We start from the raw sequence: 22,863 nt of genomic DNA, 5'->3' as shown, positions 1-22,863 counted from the left end.
GCTAGCAAGCCTCTTTTACATGTCACTAATCCCATTGATGAGGTTCCACCTTCAAGACTTAAGTACATTCCAAAGTCCTCACCTACTAATATCACTTTTGATAATTAGGATTTCAACATACAAGTTTTCACCATATGAACATTCAGACCATTTCATGGTGTTCCTAGTAAATTTTATTGGAACATAGCTACATTTATTTATGTGTTGTGTTTGGCTGCTTTCCTAAGCTACAATGGCAGAGCTGAATAGCTGTGACAGAGGTTGTACAACCTACATTTACTATGTGGGCTTTAATAGAAAAAGTTTGCCAACCATGATCTAACCCAATCTTGTTATTTTATAGGTAAGAAAACTAAAGCATTGAAAGATAAAACTACTTATTCTAGGAAACTCAGCTAGCATATTATTTAATGCAGACTTAAGGCTCAAATCTCATTTTTATGTCCATTTTTGATCATGCTGAATTTAATGGCTGAAAATTAGCTGTAATTATACTTATAATTTTTATGGCACTAATTTTATTTGAGTATAGTTGACACATCATGTTACATTAGTTTCAGGTGCTATAAACACAGTGATTGAACATCTCTATATGTTATGCTATCATCTTTAAATTATACAGCTCCCTTGTGCTAATTATTGGATTTATCTTAAAATCTTTGATTGCTCATATGAACTAACTTCATACAAAAATTTCACCTTGAAGTAAAATACTTTCATTTGTTCATTGAAATGGATTTTCTATCTTATTATTCTTAAATAGTTCTAAGTAGAAGTTATTGTAGAACAAAATGATGATAAAAATTAAATATTTCACTTGATACATCAATCAAATGAAAATACACTCCACTTTTAAGTTACAAAGCAATAATAAATGGAACATTCAAACACTTTCAGACAAATTGGACACACTGGATATTCTTAAAAGAAGAGATGATTGACAATAAGATTGAGAAAATAGTTCCTTAGTCTTTCTATATTTAGTGAAAGAACTTGACCAGTTAATTTCCCAAATGTTAGCTGAATTTCAGTCTTTTGTAAATTAAAAAAGAAAGTGTGCCTAAAGTTAAAACATCCATTTCACATCACCAGAACTTCTCTTTGGCTATCCAGTGAAATCAAGTACCCACCTACTTCTTAAAATACTCATCTTCAAGAGGTAATGTTTAAAGCATTGGTTTTCAACTAGGGATGATTTTGTCCCCCAAAGGATATTTGGCAGTGTATGGAGACATGTTTGGTTGTCACAATGCAATATGAGAGGGAGAAGCTCCTGGAATCTAGTGGATAAATCCAAACAGATTTCTAAATATCCGACAATGCACAGGACAGACAGCCTTCACAATGAAGATTTATCCAGGCCAAAATGTCAGTAGTGTAGAAGCTGGGAAACCCCATTTTAAAGGGAAATCATTGGGCTAGCCCAAAGTCTTCAACAATTGCAAATTAAATCTCCAGAGCTTAAATGTCAAGCCATCATTCATTCTTTAACTAACCCTACAGAACAAACATGTTTTATGGATCCTGTTGAAGAGTTCATTCTTTTAAATATTTTTATTCATTTATTTCTTCTAGTAAAGAGATGGATAAATATGGATATGCCAAAACATTTTTTTTTACCTTCTTTCCAGTCTTTTCCTTTACTGATCTTAACGAGCAAGTACTAGGATAATTTTTCTAATGATTCTAATATCTTTCCTAAGATATTTATTTTGACTTTGATCTATTTTTTTCCCAGTAGGAACATGATAAACTAAGACTTCTATTTGACTTCTATCCATGATAGCTGATACAGTAAAATAACCTAATGCTAACAGAAAAACAAATTCTAAGTCACATTTACCTTTAAATGGAAATGTCAAGATACTTCAATAAGATTATATCTAAATAGTTATTTCTAGACACTTGCAAAAAAACACAATTAAAAAAAGCAAGGAGTATCTAGGTGTCTCAGTCAGTTAAGTATCCAAATCTTGATTTCGGCTCAGGTCATGATCTCAGGATCATGAGATGGATGGAGCCCCGAGTCTGGATCTGTGCTGCAAGTGGAGCCTATTTCAGATTTTCTCCCTTTGTTCCTCACCCCCTGGCCCACCTCACATGCTCGCGCTCGCTCTCTCTCTCTCTCTCTCTCTCACCTAAAAAATAAAGAATGGCTCAGCAAGGCCACTATATTATTAAAGGTAATATGTTACAATCTCTTAGATCACTAAATTAAGGAAAGTTCTTATTCTGACTTAATCAATAGGTGAGGTAATTACAATCTCTCTCTTTTTCTTTCAGCAAATATTTTCAAAGCAGGCCTCTGCTGCTACTTATTTACAGTTTCTTCCTTGATTATGTAATTTTATTCTGCATCATTTTTCTATTAATCATTGGTTCAATTCCTTAACTAATCATCCCATTTGGGGAACATATTAAGTACATCAACTCAAGCTCAAAGTTCTCCTAAATTAGACAAAAATGCCAAGACCCTATAATAGCATTTGGTTCTTTTGGATAATAACTTTAGAGAACTGCACCAAGAGCATAGTTGTCAATTTGGACATTCAACTATTCAATTGTAATTCATCTAGCAATCAAAATATTCTAAGCTCTTTGCCAAATGCACACACCAAATTGTCTAAAACATGATTTCCATGAGGCAAAAGAACTAATATTTCAACATGCTAAAAGGAAAGATAGAAATACCCACTGATTTTTATAAAAAAGGAGCATAAAAGGAGGCCCTAATCTAGCTTTGGGGATTTAGGGAAATTTTTCCTAAATTCATCAAGCTCACCTGTGTTCAGTATTAAAATATGGGCAGGAGTTAGGTAGGAGGCGTGACTCTGACTTTCCAGGCAATGGAAATGGCTTGTGCAAAAAGCCCAGTGACAAGGAATTTCAAAATTTGAGGAAGGAAAAACAGAATATAAAGGTAGAGAAGTAGGCAAAGATTAGATCACTAAGGATATCATATGTCATACCAAGGAGGTTAGATTTTATTCTACAGGAGAAAGGGAACCGCTAAAGAATGTCAAATATGGCAGCATCCTACTCTTGCTTGCATTTTAAGTGGACCATTCTCTTAACTGTGGGAAGGATCAATTTGAAGGAGACATCTGTAGTATTTTGGACCCAAGAATAAAAGAGACTGATCTTGGGAACTATGAATAGACAGAAGGAGAGAATCAGAGACATATGAGGAAATCTGGCAGAACTAATTGGCTGATTGTGGAAGGGATGAGAGCCAACCAAGAAAAAGGCATAAGCCCAGGTTTTTCAGTTCAGACAACTTGGTGAATGGATGATGTTAGTAATTGGGAGAAAGTATAAAGAAGTAGCAGATGTGAAGGAACTTGATTAATTCAGAAATGGCAGAAAGATTAGGGCAAATTTTAGGCATAGCGCTTTCTTTGCTACAGAGTTTCTCTGCCTCCAAACCATGTAAGTGCATCATTTCTTTAAACAAGAAAGAGGTTCATATGCCATGTATTTTTAATATTTATTATAGAGAGAAAGCAAGTGGGGGGAAGGACAGAGAGGGGGAAAAAGAGAGAAAAAAAATCCTCAAGCAGACTCCCTGCTGAGCAGGGAGCCTGAGGAGGGGCTCCATCCCACAACCCTGAGATCCTGACCTGAACCACAATCAAGAGTCAGAGGCTTAACTGATGAGTCACCCAGGAGCAATCTGCCCCCTCATGTTTTCTTTTATTTGTGTGTGTGTGTGTTCCAATAAAACTTTATTTATAAAAATAAACAATGGGTGAGATTGGGCCCATGGGTTGCTGACCTGATTTTGATGGTCAAGTTATCTTTTTTTTCTTTTTTCTTTTTATTTTTTTATTGGAGTTCAATTTGCCAACATATAGCATAACACCCAGTGCTCATCCCACCAAGTGCCCTCCTCAGTGCCCATCACCCAGTCACCCCATCTCCCTGCCTACTTCCCCTTCCACTACCCCTTGTTTGTTTCCCAGAGTTAGGAATCTCTCATGTGCTGTCAACCCTCACTGATATTTCCCACTCATTTTCTCTCCTTTTCCCTTTTATTCCCTTTCACTATTTTTTATATTTCCCAAATGAATGAGACCATATAATGTTTGTCCTTCTCTGACTGATTTATTTCACTCAGCATAATACCCTCTAGTTCCATCCACGTCGAAGCAAATGGTGGGTATTTGTTGTTTCTAATTGCTGAGTAATGTATACAATGGAATATTACTCATGTTTCCTTTTAATACAGGATACCACTTATTGACTATACACTTCTAGCACCTAAGCTGGTGCCTTGCGTGATTCTTTAAGAAACCATTATAAAAGTCATCCAATGTCTGTGAGCACGGGGACTTTTAAGATATGGTAACATTATGGGCTTATATTAATTCTTTTAAAGATTTTATTCATTTATTCATGAGAGACACAGAGAGAGAGATGGGGGAAGACACAGGCAGAGGGAGAAGCAGGATCCTCGCAGGGAGCCTGACGTGGGACACGATCCCTGGACTGGGATTATGCCCTGAGCTGAACACAGATGCTCAACTGCTGAGCGACCCAGGCATCCCTGGGCCTATATTAACTCATACAGAGATACTGCGTGCTCAATTTTTAACAATAAAAATCAGATTACTGAGGCGTGGTCATGCCAGAGGCAGAATATTAAGGAGCCCATGTCTAAGTGTCACACTTCAGAAGACATAATCTCAAAATATTACAAGGCATAAGGTTCATCTGTATTGTTTGTTAAAAGGCAGATTCTCAAGGTCCTCCCAGGGGCTTATCTTAGTAAGTTTGGGTAGAATCTCAAGAAACTGATTCCATAACAGGGAGTCTTGGACCACACTTTGAGAAACACTTCAAGGGTTCATTTGGTAAATACATCTCCCTCCAAGGCAATTTAATATATAAAATGTTGCTGCTAATGGATTTATGAATAGAATCAATCCTTCTGTCCTTCCTTCATCTATCCAACCATCCACCCTTGAAAAATCTTTAATTAGGGGGTGGGGGGGAGAAGTAAAAGTTATCAATGTTATTCAAAAAAACAGCAATTCCTATGCCTGTGCCTCTGAAAATAGAAGTAGAGAGCAGCCACAGGTCGGAGAATTTCCAAAGGCTTCTGAAAAATAAATTATGTGTGATAAACATAAAAATGCAATATCGCTCTCCTAGAGATTTTGTTATGCCTGCCCCCACCCCACCACAGCAGTTGTACTACTGTATTTTTCTCATATGCTCAAGAGCCAAGACAATTTTGTTCAGCTCAGCTCCCCTTATTTATTAATATTAGGTATCATTTTTTAAAAATTCAAGCATAAAATTAATTATAATTTCCAAAGTGTTATTCCAAGTGAAAGGCCCGAATGTTCTCTTCCTCCCCTCCCCTATCCGGTCTAGAATCTCTTCTTTCCTAGGTTCTTGAAGGCTGTAGGGTAGGGCAGACAGGGTTATGGGGGAAGAACTCTACCACTGCAGGCATTGGTTATGACTGCTTTGGCCTTGGCCCCCCAAGTAAACAGGCCACCCCTCACTTGGTACTACCACGTCCCATTGGCACGAAAGGAACATGCACGTGAGTGACCACTGCAGTTCCAAGGACACAGGTGAAGGATAAAGGAGGCATGTATAAGACACTGCAGAATTTTTACCATGCACACCATCTTTGGGAGCTCTGGTTCACAAATCTCCACGTGAATCCAATAGAATAGAAACATCTGAAATGGTCACAGGACCCAGAACAATCCATGAAAGTAATAAATACATAAATAAAACACAGAAAGAGGGACAACCATGTCTCCAGATTGTTTTGTCATCTACAAATCAAAACAGGGCAGCCGAATACAATTTACTTCTTTATCTGTAAATGATCACTCACGATTAAATTTTGAAAACCTGTGAACTGTTTAACTTAAAAAAACCTTTTGCTCTCACTGTTTACTGTCACAAAATCTGTTCTGCCCAGATGCCAGCAGAAGAAAGGGCATTTAATCAAGTTTCCCCTCTAGCTCAGCTGAATCTATGTCAGTTTTTCTCCATGTGTGGTCCTTCTAAGAGCTGTTCACATTGGACTCACTGAAGAGCTTGTTAAAATGCAAATTCCCAGGCCCACGACCTACCCCTGGGGATGGGCTTGGATATTTGCTTTGCTCACTAGCTCCTCAAGTGATTCCTATGCATTTTCAGGACTTCATGTATTTGCAGTTTATCTGTTTATTCTTCAATAAATATTTTCTGCATACTTTTGCCAGCCAGAGATTTTAAAACTCCTTTCCATAGAAGTCACAGAAAGGGAGAAACAATACAATCTAGTTGTCTGTAGATGATCTTGGAGCCAGTTGAGTTTACAGCAACAAGATGAGGGCGGGGAGGACGGAAATCGCTGGAAAGGCAGGGTTCTCTTTCACTGCAGGAAGTCCTATCTACAAGGCAGGCAAAGCCCTTTCCCTTGAGACAGGCCTTGCCCCATATTACTGGGACTCCACAAGTCATCCCGGAGCCAGGTGGCCCTGGACTCAGACTCCCAGCCACATCCTTCCTCCTTCCCCAGCGACCACACACTTTCAGTCTTCTCTCCATAATAGAGGGCACCAGAAGACAGAACTCTCCAGAGAGACAGGAGGGTTCCTTGTTGCCTCAGGAATTTCCGTCAGGCTGCCCCAGGAACATTTTACAAAAAGGCAAGTCACATGGTGACTGCTCAGCAGCCTGAACCAAGCCACCATCTGAAACACACCAGACAGAATTTCTCTCTCCCGGGCTTTAGTATGAGCACATTCTCTCCTCTTTTTTCTTTTCTTTCTCTCATTTTCTTAAAGGGAATCTGAGGCTGGCTTTGCTGAGATGAAAAGACAGAAGTTTCTTTCTTAGTAGCCCTTAAAATCTTTCCTGACAATACACTGTGTTGGCCTAAAAGCAGTTTATTCTTCAAGTGTCTCATCTTTAAGGCACTTACTTAATGGAATTGGCCCCTAAGACATTCCCTGACCTCTCTCGCCATGGTTCACCAACATGTCTTAGAACAGGTGTTGTGTTTCCTCTCCTGTGGTGGAAACTTTACTGCTACTCACTAGCAGGTAGGTAGGTGGCTTAGGAGTGCCTTGTCGTGACTGAGCAAAAACTTTGGTTTATTGATATTCCTCTACGTGCCATGTCAAGATTCAGGATTTCAGATGTGAAAAGGAGAACTTGGGAGTCTTAAATTTGAAACATACATTGAAATGAACCCCAACCTCATTGTTTCCTACAGGTTCGAGACCATCAAAAGGAAGTCAGCTTTTGGAATGCCTGGCATCAACTGTAGAAGACAGACTCAATTCATTTTGTCACGAGGATCTTTTTGTTTAAAAAAAAAAAAAGATTTATTTATTTATTACAGAGGGGGGGAGCAGAGAGAGAAGCAGGCTCCTCTCAGGAGCCCTGATGTGGGACTCCATCCCCAGACCCGGATCACGCCCTGAGCCCAAAGGCAGATGCTCAACTGCTGAGCCACCCAGGTATCCCTGTCATGAGGATCTTGTTAAGCTTCTGAGGCAGTATGATGGACATTGGTTACCATTACAAGGAATTATAGAAGTAGAAAACATTAGTAATTGAGCAGAATTTATGCTCATCTTTAGCCTACCTTGATCGCCACTCTCAATTATTTCCCTTTTGTTACCCAGTTCACTTTCGTTAATTCTTTGGATAGTGATATGAAAGTGAGGAGAGAAAAAAAAAAGTGTGCTTTTTGAATGGATTCCAAAAAACTGGGAGTTTATTATACATACAATCTTAAAAAACTAGAATAGTTATTTCTGACTATTATTTACTTCAAAGAGTTTTATTATCAAGTATGTAATGGAGCTCATACTCATCAATAACATGGAATTATATTTTTTTCTCAATCTCACTAGAATAACTGACATACCCTTTCTACCTCAAAGAGGAACCACATAATGAGAAGTTCTGTCCTTCCTTCTCAAGACTTTTACTCTCACACATGAGGACCTCCTTTGAACTAGCCACAAAGATCAAAACTCAGAAGTTAACCTAAATTCTTCCTTTTGCCACAATTAATCAAGTTAACAAAACCCTGATCATTCTACCTCCGTCCCTATTGCCTCAGCCCACATCCTCATTAATTCTCTGGGCCTCCAATTTCATCTCTCAGCTTCCAATCCTAGCATCTTCCACTCATTCTAGCCAGTACAATCTGAGCAATCTATTTAATACCTGAATTTGGCAGTCACCTCCCTGCTAAAATCCCTTTGATGGTACTCCATAGTTTTCAGGATAATTATCAAACAGCTTAGCAGCTAAGGCCTCCTATGATTTTAAATGCTGCTGAATGTCCTAGTCTTCTTCTATTTGAATATCCAATCCAGTTAAACTATTTTTAACCTCAAGAGACTATGTTCATTCATACCCACAGAGCATGGTAGCCTTTACCCCATGGAGTCCTAGCACTGGATCCAAGTCAAGACCTAAACTCTTCATTTTAAAGAGGATGATGCCAAGTTACAGAGAGCTTAAGTAACTTACCCAAGGTCACACAGGTGGTTAGGAACACAATAGATTAGGATCCAGTGTTTAGGTCTAACTCTCCTGTATCATTTATATATATAATTTCTTTATTTTTTAATAAAATTTCTTTAATCTACTTTGACATTGTTCAAAGTACAAAATCAGACTTCTTCTCAGTATGAAACTTTGAAAATCCTAAAATGATATTGACCATTTGGTCTTCATGGACACACTGGCTTAAAAATCTGCTTGAAGATTGGATCCAAAATCTGCTTGAGGTACAGAGCTTTTCTTTCCTCTAGTGCAACCCATTTTTCAGAAGCCTTCTCTTTACTAAGTCCACTCAAACTTCAATACAAACAAAGCTATCTGTCCTAAAATTCATCTTCAAAATCAACATAAGTTACCAAATAAAACAATGGCAGAGACAGACCTAATAATGAATATGAAATATGCTAAGAACATTCTGTCACTGAAATAAACTTGACTTCTCATGATTAGTAAGATGAAGTCTTGAAACACATAAGAATGAAGCAAAGGACAACTGAAGAGGAATAGTCTGGACAAGGTCCCATTTGAAATGTATCCGTTTGAAAACAGCCTCTGTCTTTTGGCTATCATCATCATGTGCGTGTCCAAAAATTCATTTTCAAATGTTATTTCCAATTGCAATCTCAAATTCAAATGTGAGTTTGTTGGCATGTTCAAAAATTTCTCTGAGATGGACAAAGCAAAAAAATGAGATGTTTTCAGAAGGAATAATAAGTATATTCCAACATTCATTCATTGAGTTTATTTAATTCCTGCTTCAGAGGCCAGCCTTCCCCTTCTAATTCCTTTGTATCCTGTTTCTATTAGGAAATAGGAAATAGAGAAAATAGGATTACAAAGCCATTTCTAAATATTAACACGGTGCCGAAATAAGTTACCAAAGAAATACATATTTTCAAGGAAAGGATAAGGAGGAAACTGGCTTGAGCCCAGTCTGTCAAAAATGATGAGTGATCAGAGTTTAGCTAAATCTGACCATATGATCACGCCCTCTACTGCATTACTGACAAGTCAGAGCCCTGGAAAAAAACATATTACATCAGAAAATGCTTGGAAGGGGACCAAAAATTACCTGTTGAATAGGATAATTGGGGTTTGTTAGCTTATGATTTCAATAGACTCCTGGATGCCCAGGGAACCCATCCACTAAATCACCATGGTGGTCGTAGTGTGGGGGAGTAGAATAAGAGACAGGGAAGGGAGAGGGGGAAACAGTAAAGAGCAGTAAGAATCACAGTTATTGAATATTTAATTTATAAAGTAAACCAGGAAGAGCACTGACCAAAAGATGCAAATGATTACTCAGGAACTTCCAATTTACTTGAAATATCAAAGCCGGGCAAGAATACATAGGGACTAGCAAAGCAGATAAGACAGCAGCAATCCAAAGGGGGAAAAATTTATACGACATTCATATCCAGAACGTTGATGATATACAACAGACATATAAAAGTAGCTTTCCTTTCTTTTGCTATTGCTGAAAGAATCTGGTATCACTTTTTTTTTTTTCCAGAGGAGTTTGAAATATGTTCACTATCTGAAGTTTCCTAGGATAGTTACGATTTTTCAGAAACACAGATGTCATTTGGAAAGGAACTTCTCTAGTAATACACGTCCTGTCTTCCACATATTGAAAGAGTTGGAAGGATACTCACCAGTATACTTTATTAGATAAATTGTTAAAAAGTCCCATGTTAAAAAAGCATAGTAGGAGTAAACTGTATACTTATCACAGTATTGGTGGAGTATTGACAATGCCTGCCGATATATAGCATGAACAGTGGTTCCCATTAAAAAAGACGATAGCTGTTCTCAAAATAAGTAATCTACTTCAGGTAGATACTTCTCTGCTGGTTTTGTGATTAGGAAATGATGAATTAATGTTTTCCATTAAAAAACTAGAGTATTAATGAATCATATATTGAGAGTGCTATGCACATACCTGTTAAGAAGGCCATTATGTAAGTCAAAAAGCATTATTTTGGGGGTAGGGCCAATGAATGACTTTAAATGAAAAATGTTTCTCATTGCACATGGGATTGCTGGAGTCAATTTTCTCAGTCCTAGTTGGATTTGTCAAGACATTCTTTGCCTCAGACCCTTGATTCAATAGTGATTCTTGAGGAAAATTTACATTCATTTGTTTCTCCTGCCCTATCACACACAGTTGGTCCAACACAGCAAAAGCACTTATATCCAAGGACGCTTCTCTCCCACTCCTTATTCCCAAATTGGCTTTTCCTCAATACTCTCTTAGGGAAGCAAACCATCGCCATGACAACAATACGATGGGGCTTTGAACAGGACATGGGGGGCAGCCTTTGTGACAGTTAACATGGGTTCTTGTTGAACAGGATAAGGAAAACTCAGACAGTAGGTAATGCTCTGTTTTGAGGAGCCACTTAGCTGTACAGAACTAACTGTCCACATAAAAATTGACCCAACCAAAACACAACAAAGAAAGAAAGAAAGAAAGAAAGAAAGAAAGAAAGAAAGAAAGAAAGAAAAGAAAGAAAAGAAAGAAAGAGAAAGAAAGAGAAAGAGAAAGAAGAAAATAATGTTGCAAGTATAATTTATTCAGGACTAATTCTTTAATTCTCCATTGTGGTCAGTTAGGCTCAACATCTGGTGGTCATGAAATCACAGTATCATGTTAGTATGGAAAAGAGAATAAAGAACTTTGCCTTGCCTTTTTAACTTCACATGGATGTGGGACACCCAGAAATACGTACTTTTCCCAAAAAGGTGTTGGCACATTCTCTTTTCTAGAGGAAAAATACTTGTTTTCTGCACCTTTTAAATTTTATTTGCATTTTCCTACCTGTAAGGCAGGTGATGAAGGTGAATTATTATGGAGTTGTGGGGACTTTTTCAATAGCTTTAACGTATTTGCTTCTAGAAAGAGGAGTTGCTGCAAACACAAGGTGAGGATTCTAAGCTCAGGTGTAGTACCATTCTTTTGTGTAACTCAGAGCGGGAGCTCAGAGGCAGACGTTCAATATATATTTAACAACACTTTCCCACTACTGGCTTCACTTAGGAGACTAAAATTATCATGCCTTTCTAAAAACAAGGACACCAAAGAAGTCACAATCTGATGAGACTCATTCTTTGTCTTTACCTGAGCGACCACCTAAGGACACAGGGCTTTTAAAATAGTGAGGAGAATCCTTTGTTCTCTCAGGTTCCATTTAAAGGGAAAGTGGGTCGAAGGGCTTCCCCAGGGAGGGGAGAAAAAAAAAAACCAAGGAGCCAAACACCCAGGAGTAAGAGATTTTACTCCCACTACTGTTCCCACCCTCCCAAAGAAGTTAATTAATTCTATTTTAGGGATGTTTGGTGGGGGGGGCTGAGGTGGGGGGGCACTCAGGCAGCCCATTCTCTGCCACCATAATCTCATTCTCAAATGTGGCTCAGACCATCTCTCCTCCCTGACACCATGGGGGGCGATGGACCGCTGAGATCCTCTCTCCAGCCTGGGCAACAGAGCCAGCTCCCTTAGCATTTGTGCTCCCCCCCCCCCCAAAAAAAGGTGTGTCCCAGCCCGAGTGCGAAGTTGGGCATTTAGACCTGAAAAGCACAATTAGAGCCATTCAAAGGAGCAAGTTACAGTACCTTAAGAAGTCTGACAGATGGGAGAAAGGCTGCGTGGCACAGCTTCCGGATGGTCCAGTTTAGGGGACGAGGAGCATCAGTTTGATTCATGACCCCTTCCAAATTCCACCGGGAAAACCAAAAACTGCACACCTGAGCAATGCCTAGAAAATGAACGGTCCCCCACGGCCTTGGCATCCCATGGTCACCTCCGCACCTGCAAATTCCATCAGGGCAGAGGCTCCCTGGAACTTGGGAGACTAGTCAAGTGGCGGTGCCTGAGCCACTGAACCTTCTTAAGCAAGCCACCTCCCCTCTCCCTGCAGCCGTGCTCGTGCATACCAAATGTGGCTGAATGGAGGCACCCTGCCTGCTGCTTCGGGGAGGGGATGCACGGTTTTGAAGGAGAAGGACAGCCTGCACGGAACAGCCTGTGGTCGCAGGCACAGCAGCCCGCTCCGAGTGCGCGCTCCCTCTCCGCCTCTCCTCCCAGGAAACGTTGGGGGAGAACCCGGGCCATTTGCTCCGCTCGCCGGCTTTTGGGGAGGCGGGGGGGAGCCAGGAGGAGAGCGAGAGGGGAAAAAATCAATAAAGCCAGAACAACGAGGAACTTGCACTTTTCTTGCACAAAGCATCTTTGAGGGGCTGGAAACTGGCACGAGGGGAGGGGCTAGGACGCAGAGGGAGAAGGGCTGCCTCCAAATGACAAGATAAACACTTGCCTTTCCTTCTACGTGACCTAATGAATCGAGAGCTGCTGCACAAGGGGTCTATAGTAAAAGGGATCTCGGTCGTGTTCTGGGCTTTTTATTAGCCGCGATGGAGGGTCCTCGCCCCGATGTACACGTTATATAGGTGACCGATGGGCCGACTGGCAGGGAGAAGCAAACTCCCACCCCGCCACTGGAAGCGGCCACTTCTTCCTTTCGTGGAAAGCAGGGCGAACTAATGTGTGTTTGGCTTACCTTTTAGAAATGGCAGTTTCTAAACTGGGGCTTATATCTTCCTGGAAAGCCACTTGATACTCTTTCTCGGCAGCAAAAAAATTAACCCTCGGGGTGCCACGCAGGATGCTTTCCATGAAAGATCCAGTTTCCTCAAGTGGGGATACCCACCCACTCCCATCATTTTCTAAGGATGGCTTTCAGAGAGAGAGAGAAAGACTGAGTTAGCATGATTCGGGTTCCCGTGGTGACAGAGAATAAAGGAGAACTTTCAATGTGAAGGTAGAAATTGGATAATTTCACTTCAAGTGGCGAAGTTCTGGTGGTTGGGAAGAGGACTGTTCGTGTCACAACAGAATGTGACATCCCACCCCTCTCCCCCACCAGGGATCAGACCTAGGCGGGTGCATTTGACCCCTGGCTGCCCAGGAGAATCCCCACGCCCTTACAGCAATGCCATCGGAGGTATTTTTCCTAAGCCCCTCCCTGTGACTATACTGATTTTCCATTTCTAATTACCTTGAGGAGGTCAGTAAATCCTAGCTCCATGGTTTATACACATTCTGAAGCAGAATCAGTAAGGGGAGAGCAGATGTGACACTCTGGGACCCTGCTGTAATGCAGACCTGGGGACAACTTGAATCCTCCCCCTGGGGTGTAATAACTGCCTGACATGCTGCATTACAACACTATTTCCCTCACAATGGTCCCGTGTTAGAGAACTAAGGACACTTGCAGAAAATCTCATCTGTTGGCCGAATCTGGACCACGGACTTGCCTTGTAGACAACTCAATGTTTGAATATCTTCTCCTCAACAACATCACTTTCACAGATTCTCCCCCACCCCCTCCCTCCAATGGTTGGTTCATTTTCTGTCACCATTCTATTTCACAAAGGAATAACAATCGCTTTAAAATAATAACGGCTAACATGCACGCATCAGGCCTTGTGGTGGGCACTCTACATGCATTACCAGAGCTCGTGTCAACAGCATCTTGTCAGGTAGATACCATGGTCAGAGCCCCACTTCAAAGGTTAAGCAACTAAGAACTTGAGAAATTAGTAGCAGGCCTAAAACGCATTAACTAGTAAAACCAGAATTTGGAGTGAAATCAGTCTATTAAACCACAGAGATAAGCATTCTCTTCTTTCTTTCATGATTCAGGGGACCCAGCAATAAAGCCAGTGCCTCAAGTTTTCTGGTGACTCTACTATGTAAGAGCTGAGCTAGAAAGCCCTCGAAGAAGAAATATTCAATATTTCTTTGGTGTGCCGTTGATGCAGTATTAAGCAACGTGAATTCTAGAATCAGGCTGCATGGTTCAAATTCTAATTCTGGGCCTGACCCTGGGCAAGCTATTCAGCTACTCTGTGCTTTTGAGTCTTTGTCTGTAAACGGAGATACAAATGAAACCACACACCCAAGGTTATCGTGAAGACCGACTGAGCTACTATCAGCCAAGCACTCAGAACAGTGCCCGGCACAGACTAAGTCCCTTGCACCACGATCCATCTTCTAGGCAGCTTCTGTTGAAGTTAAAGTGGGAACTCGCTGATCATTACCATTCGGTATACACAAGTGTGTGCACTCCTAGGACCAGTAATGAAGCTGAGCAAGACAGATTTAATCTGAATGTTTCTGAGGAATTACTGTGAGCTTGACAAATGGGGTAAAGAGGAAGGTGGGAGCCTACGAGGTCAGTATGGGTCTCCTCACGCTATCCTGCAGTGTGGTATTCGGCAGATTGCCAAGACGTTGCCTTCAGTGAAGCTCCAAGGCTCCAGGCTCTCCGAGTTTTTAAATGCCATATGGTGGTTCCCTTGTAGTTGTCAGAAGTTCACCCCAAGAAAATGCTGAAACACGCAGTTACCTTTCCCCTAGCCCCTCATTGTTCCAAACCATGAAGGAACCCCACAAAAAATGCCAGCATCATTCTGAAAACACAAAGCCTTTGATCCTCCTGGCCCCTTTCATTTTTAGCGAATAACTTTAGTCAAAGAGAATAGGTAGGAACCCTGCAGAACAGGGAAGGAGGAGGATTCTCAGCCCTCTCTAATGGCAATTAGAGAGAAGCACAGGACCTCTGGAGGATTGCCTTGGAGACTACACTGCAAGAGAGGTATAGATCAAAGAGGGAGGGCAGGGTGAGAGAGGAGCTTTTTCTTCCAACGTTGGAGTCCTCGGTGCCAGAATCATCTGCTATCAAAACGTCTCAAGCAGTGTATTCAGAACCCTGCCCCCCCCTCAAGAAATGAAATTTTCACATGGAATGATATTTTCTCCTGGGTTTGAGAGAGAAGTCTAATGAGGAAAGAGCCAAGAGGACCAAGTTCAGCTCTGGATGTCAGCATATCATAAATCCAAAATGCTTGCTTACCAATGTTATGGATGTGGATGTATATAAATCTACAGAACAAATTCGAGCAGGCTTAAAAATCCGACACAACTGCAGTAGCTTTCAGGATCCTAACAAATAGCAAACCCATCACAGCAAACCTCTGCACTCTGAAGTCTGCCTTTACACAAACTAATTCTCTTTCACGCTACATAAGCCCGCTTCCCAATGATCATCTTTGCATATTATTTCCTATGTAAATGATGCTAAATTTAAGAATCATGGTAAGATGAGTTGTCTCATTGCTGACAATGAGCCACAGTATAGACATTCTGCATTCTTTCCTTTTGAAAACCGAGTTCTTTCTCTCTAAAAAAAAATCAAATAAAAACCAAACAACTCATGGCACCCTCAATGTACCACTTTGCACACTGTCTTCCTTTACACTCTTTAACTATAAAAGGGGCTGGCTTATGAAAACCTAAGACAACAGGAAGGAAAAGACACAGTGTCCAGGGAGTTCAGTGTTCTAAAGCTCCCTGCTGACATGTGTTTCCAATACCCAGCACGCAAAAAAAAAAAAAAAAAAAAAAAAAAGGGCAGTCCTGGTGGCTCAGCGTTTTGGTGCCTTCACCCCAGGGCGTGATCCTGGAGGCCCAGGGATCAAGTCCCACATTGGGCTCCTTGCATGGAGCCTGCTTCTCCCTCTGTCTGTGTCTCTGCCTCTGTCTCTTATGAATAAATAAAATCTTTAAAAAAAAGTCCAATGTAATTTTCCACGGTATAACATTGAAATTCACAGGTATCTGGACATTAGCTGAATAGCTATTTTCAGGCTCTAACAGTGAATATAACATACATTAAGTGCAGAAAGGTAACATGCAAGCATCCAAGGGAAATCTTGGATGGTAGTCTTTATAGAGAACTTCATTTGCCACAATATTTTGTAAGCTCAATGTTACCTTCCTGTTTGCTTTGTGACTGGCCTCAGCTATTAGCTTTGCTGCCTTAGATAATCCACCTTTTTTTTTTTTTTATCAGAAAACCATTCATGTTGTGAACTCCAACAATTTAACATTCTTGTAAAAAAAAAATCCTTTTCCCATTTCTTCCCTTTAACTACACTCAAATACAGCTATAGTATTGTTAGGTATTTCTAGATGCTTCTACAATATTTTCCAAAACAGCAAATATCGTTAGAGATTTCATTGATCCTGAAGAGTCCTTAACTTACTTCCAAATACATATACTTCCTATATATATATAGGTGAAATAACTTTTTTTCTACTGAAGGTATTTTTCCTTTTGGCATCTTTTATAGGTAATAGATTCTAAAATACATCATAATCTATTAAAATAAATTACTTGCATTTATAGCTTTGATGGCATTTATTCTGTGTAAAATGACAAGATCTCAGAATTAGAATTGTTGCCTTCTCCATTTCCCCCAGTAGTGGGATCTCACCCTACTTCCTTGACTGCTGTCCACTCTACATGGACACTGGCAGGGCCAGGGAGTGAGTGCAGTTCTGAGGCAGCCCATTTCATGGTTAGACAGCTCTGGTTGGCAGAAAGTCCCTCCCAAGAGAATGGCTGTTCAAATGTACAGATAGACCACAAACTCCCCCTAAATCTCCTCTCTGCACTCAACATCTTTGACTTTTACTCCTTTTCACATGATGGAGTATAGTTATTGAGAAACCCTTTTTGGGTGACACTCTATATTACATTATCAAGGTATTTTAAATAACATAGTGTCTCATCCTCTTAAATTCCTTGAATTACTTCTCATGAAGATCCTTTAGAGAGCTTTAAATAACAGCTGATAGACAAATAGACACATGTGCACTTTCTCCCAACCCCCAAAGTGAGGGTGCCAAACAGAACATCTGCTGCAAAGTGGCCTCCGTGGTATCTGAAGCCTGAAATGTTGTGTGTAATTTAGTTTTTAGATCCTGACTCACCAGGGAGGTTGTGGTAAGCCATGGCTAATGAGAAGCCCATGCCTGTATCAAGGCATAAGTAGAGATTAGACCGCTTGTGCTTCCTCCTCTGTATCTTTATCTGCCCACTTTGGGGTCAGACAGACTCATTTCAAATTCAAGTCCCCCTTTTATGAGCTGTATGGCCTTGGGCCAGTTACTCAACCATTCAGCCTTAATTTCCATGTTGTAGAATAGGGTCTATGGTAGTTTCTACCTTGAGGTCTTTGTGAAGATAAAACATTAGCATGATGCTTATATAGTAAACATACATTTAAATAGAATTATGTTATGATGGTGACTGTTATTTCTTTCATTGACATCATTGGCATGGTGCTTAAGAGCACAAGCTATACAGCCAATGGCCTAGATTTGAACACCCTTTCAGCATTTACATGTAGCTTTGAAAAGTTTAACCTCACCGCACTTTAGTTACTTCATCTGCAAACCAGGGATAGTTCTACTACCTAGGTCACAGGAATAGTGCAAAGTTGATTAGCTAGTATATACAGAGCCCTTAAAAAGAGAAACCAGCCCATAGTGAAAGTTCAAAAAATTTTAGTAATTGAAACTACCAATATAGAGTCATACATACTATCTTTCCCAAAGCTATTGCTCTGGGAAAAGCAAAGTAGAACACAACATCTTCATGCCCTCCTCTGCTTCCTCTAGGAAGAAGATAAGCTTCAAAGAACACAAGAGAGGAGAAGCACATGGGGCTTTTCTTATGGCTTTCCCCTCTGTACCTGAGGGGATCCTATATTCCATTAATAGAGTACAAAGCTTTAATATAAAAATGTATTACTTTGGGAAAACCCTAAGGTATACGAGAAGCTTCCATCTCACCAAAAATAGAAACCCTACACACACATACAAAATGTATAACAAATATTCAAAGGCCAAAAGCTAAAATACATCCTCAGTCAAGCTTTGAAAATCTAAAGCTTCCATTTACAAAGGGGATAATTTTTTGTACAATTACGGAATTTTAATGAGTCCATGGAGGCTTGTTAAAAATATAAGAATTTGAGAGATATATTTCTAAACCACTTAATATATGCCTTTTTCTAATCTGCAATGTTATTCATTAGCATAGATGTTCTCTCTCTGAGCCTACACCCCTCTCTCACATACACACACATGCTCATGTGCACATAAACATATGTATACACACAGAATATAGGCATTTTAGATAATTTTCCATTATGAAACCAAGAATCTGACCAACTTGGTAAAGAACTCATGAATACCTTTTAGGAAAGGGATTTTAAGCCTTAAGTCTCCAATTACTGTTTGAATAAATCGTGTGAATTGGAGGAAAGCTCAGCATTTCATTATTCATGGTATAGCAGTAAGTCAGATCCTTTGGTCAATGGATGCTCAAGACACAAGTTCAAGCTCAACCTGCACATATAGCTTTCTCAAACACCATCTAACTCCCACCTATGCGAGCTGAGAGCTGGCCCCAGCCACACACCCCTTTCTGCATCTGGGCTTCTGACACAAATGGCTAGTATTGGGTTGAACCATGAGGTGCACGCAACCTGGGAAACAGAAACATGCTGTGATTTGGAAAATTCTCAGAGTGGTAGCTCTGCTTGGTTGAGGATTTTAATGAAGAAAGCTAATGGAAACTGCACTTGCCATCTATTTTGATCATCCTTCCACAAAATATATGACTGTTAATTTACTCTGATATCATTTTTAACAACTGTGAGCCTTCCTTTTTTTTTTTTCTTTGACTAACAGTAGTGGGAGGAATTACATGACTTTAGATTTTCAGAGAGTTTGATCCAGTTCTTGTTTTGTTTTCTCTCCTGAGGAGGCATGACATCAACACAAACAACATGGATTTTGAAATCAAAAGAACTGGGTTTGAATCCACATTACATCACTGCCCAAGTCAAATAACCTTTAGGAAGATTCATCTTAAAAATAGCAGCTAATTAAAACAATGTTAAGATGATGATTAGAAAGTTTGAACGTATATAATATGTACTAAAATGTGCTAAACCTTCTAAAAGCATAGTTCTTTTAATTCTTATGACAAACCTATTTTGTTTGCAAATTAACTTTTGCAGCATTATTATTTTCACATTCTTAGTTTGGGTAATAGATGAGATAATAATCTCAGGTATTCATAGACTCAAAGAGGTTAGTTAAACTTGCAGGTCCCATGGTTGGTAAATGGACTTGATCCAGGTCTACGATTCTGCACTGTGTGCATTGGATTCTATAGTCTGTTTCCTTATCTACTACCATAATGCTGCTGCCAATTAAAAGACAAAAAAGGGAACAAAAGCTTACACAAGTTTCCTGTGCTTTCCAAAAGTAAGGTAGTATTCGATCACTAAAACAATGTGGAAAAATGAGAAGCAACTCAGTGGATCTAACCTTAACATCAAAATCCTACAGAGCACAGAAGTACCCAGGGTCTCCCCATGGCTCTGGATTTCCACACTCCCCTACTCCCCAGTTTCATCTGACTGGGGCAGCCTGCCCTGGGCCAGAAGCTCAGACATCTTACCAAAACAAAGATTTATCCTTCCTCATTAAGTATGCCAATATATAATACAAGTGCCTGGGACACGGTATTTATTAAGTGGAAAAACAAATGTTCTGAAGGACTCACCGGATTTTTTACAAATAGGAGTTAAATTCTTTATACAGACAAATGCATTTAATTATCACTACTATCCTACTTTTATACCCACCTGCATCTTCAAGATGAGGAAACAGACACAGAAAGTTTAAATACTTGTCCAAGTTCACACAGTAAGTTTCAGAGCCATGGTTTTAATTCAAATATAAACTCTTGATACACTGCCTTAGAATATACAAATGAAAAATAAAATCTATTTTTAAGGCAGCTGAATTAGTTTCAGATACTCCAGTTAAGTATCTTATAAAACCACAGTCTATCATTCTTCATGACTGAAAGACCATATTCTCAAATATTTATTAGGGCAATAGGAGGTTGCCATCACACAAAAGAAGCACTTGGCCAAGAAACTCAATAACTATCAGGTAAAAATCAAAGGTATCTGTGTAACCATATATATAAACAAAACTAGGATGATTATTCAAGGTTACTTGACCTTCATATAAAACATGCAAAACATTTGGGGAGAAAAATATTATCAAAGCCCTACTACTGACCTGAAGCTGCTAAGTTTTAAAATGAAGGCACCAAAGAACTTGATCTAAAAATAGCTTCTCAATTGGCTAATAAATCAGATTCTGACTGCTGTTATTCTAAATCCAGCCAAAACCAGCCATAGGAACCTAAAGGATACATGTGCTGGGATAAGGTATCTGGCTCACTGCATTGGGAACCCCACGCGGGGAGCCTTCTCCAACAAGAAAGCGGACAGATTAATACACGGAAGACTACAATGTTCTATGGTACTTGACATTATCCCAAAGGGGAAATCTTGAGAAATTATTGTCTTGGGAAATAATAGGTAGATAAAGCTTTAATGTATTTTTTTCCTTGCATTTTAATCAAATTCTTTGCAAGTAAACTGCTGGCTACAGATGAGAGAATCATCAGTTCTGTTTTATGGAAATATCCAAGATTAAAACATAACAAGTCACTCTCATAAATAAAACTATCTATTTCTCCCTACAGAGTTAAGACATCCCTGTTGCAGCTGTCGCTTAAATTCTTTTTACTTATCAGAATTTGTAACTATTTAATTAATTGGCTTATTTTTGGTCTTCATCTCCTACATGAATGTGATTTCCATTAGGGCAATTATCACCTGTATCTCGGGTCTACAGAACATCTAGAAAATGATAGAAACTCAACCAAAATTCAGTGATTGTAGAATGAATAAATGAGGCATGAATGACCCAGACAGGTTGTTGTATCCTTTCTTTCAAGTTATTTAAAGCTACTACCCTACCCCCCTAGTTCCTAGTGCTTATCTGCAAACCAGTTTGAACACTTAGCAGCTTTTCAGTGCCTTTCTATTCCTCCAAATCTTAACTCCATTACCTTAAAAGTCTAAGAATTGCTCATTAGATAACAAAAAATTCACAAAAGGAAGATGTTCTTAGATTCTAACTTAAGAGTAGAGACGATGCTCTCAACACAGAGAAATTTGGAAAAGAAAGCAAAAGAAGAAAAAAGTATGGATGTTAGAACTTCAATCTGAAAATAACTCACACTAGAGAATCTATCAATAACCTCTTGTGGTAAAATGTTCTCAAACATTTGGCCCATTCTCAACCAGTGCCCATGATGGCAATTCATGAAGGGCTTAACCTAATGTCAGAAAATGCCTTTATGAAGGCAATTCTCTGCCTTATATGAAGACAAATCTCCTTTTCCAGGAAGGGAAGACTGACCTACACATCCACAGTCCTATTTAGGCTCATAATGACAATAAATCCAGGGACTGATGCTCATGCCTCATGAAGTGGTTTAACAAACAGATTCTGATTTGTTACCGGTAATGATGCTCAAGTATGGGTAAGTCAGGTGTTACTATTAACCTCGCTTTACAGATGAGCCAACTCAGAATCAGAAAATGTAATGACTTGTCTGAAGTCCCCAGGCTCAGTAATCTCATTCTTTTCATTTGCTCAGGGCCTCCCTCTTCATCCTAGAGTTAAGTTTTGGGATGAACCACTGACTGAATATTCTTGCAGAATATATTCCTTAGAACAAAATACAGCATATACAGCAGCATGGATCAATCTGAAAATCCTGCTGAAATTCTAGAATACTTAAAGTCATACTAAAATCACACTGAACAACAGTGACAGAAAGCAGAGCAGGGATCACCAGGAATTATTTGGGGGAGGATGGAACTGACTGCAGAGGGACATGAGGAACTTTTTAGGGTGATGGAAATATTCTATCTTGAATGCAATGGCAATTACTCAAATGTACATAATTGCTGCAATTTAGCAAACTATACAATCAAACTGTGAATTTTTTGTATTTAAAAAAGCTAGGGAAACTATTTACTGTTTTTCTTTTCCTGATTGTGAAAGAAATTTTCAATACAGAAAAATTTAAAAAGTCATATAGAGAAATAACAATTATCTATAATTCTGTTGCATAACCAATGGTGAGATTTTTTTTTTGAAATTCCATTCGATATTTTAGGAATCATGCTATACCTATAGCCTAATAAGATTATCATATTATGAATTAATCTCCATGTTACTGAGTATCCTGATTTTCCAGAATTCTATGTGTTATTTACTGCAAGATAATCAGCCTGCTTCCATTTTTATTGTTTTAAATAATGGTATTATGAAAATACTTGATCATACTTTTTAAAAAATATTTTATTTATTTATTCATGAGAGAGAGAGAGAGGCAGAGACACAGGCAGGGGGAGAAGCAGGCTCCATGCAGGGAGCCTGATGTAGAACTCCAGGATCACGCCCTGCCCCGAAGGTAGGCACTAAACCGCTGAGCCACCCAGGGATCCCGGAACATACATTTTTGTACC

The 22,863-nt window shown here is 39.5% G+C and overlaps 1 protein-coding gene across 11 annotated transcripts in view; it reads right to left on the bottom strand.

Moving 5' to 3' along the window:
• TRPM3 (transient receptor potential cation channel subfamily M member 3) overlaps window positions 1–12,622 on the bottom strand; it is a 492,032-nt gene extending 479,410 nt beyond the window's left edge. For 8 of the 11 annotated variants that reach the window (XM_038527093.1, XM_038527094.1, XM_038527095.1 and 5 more), the window contains exon 1: window positions 12,151–12,622. In XM_038527093.1, the coding sequence (XP_038383021.1) occupies window positions 12,151–12,327 (177 nt within the window). In that variant the 5' untranslated portion in view covers window positions 12,328–12,622. The remainder of the gene's footprint in view (window positions 1–12,150) is intronic. The other 3 variants (XM_038527103.1, XM_038527101.1, XM_038527102.1) reach the window with 3 other exon arrangements.
• Window positions 12,623–22,863: the final 10,241 nt, after the last annotated feature.

The sequence above is a fragment of the Canis lupus genome, chromosome 1, assembly GCF_011100685.1.
Source record: "Canis lupus familiaris isolate Mischka breed German Shepherd chromosome 1, alternate assembly UU_Cfam_GSD_1.0, whole genome shotgun sequence".
NCBI lineage: Eukaryota > Metazoa > Chordata > Mammalia > Carnivora > Canidae > Canis > Canis lupus.
Note: the sequence above shows the minus strand (reverse complement) of the source record. Positions and strands in the feature narration are given on the sequence as shown.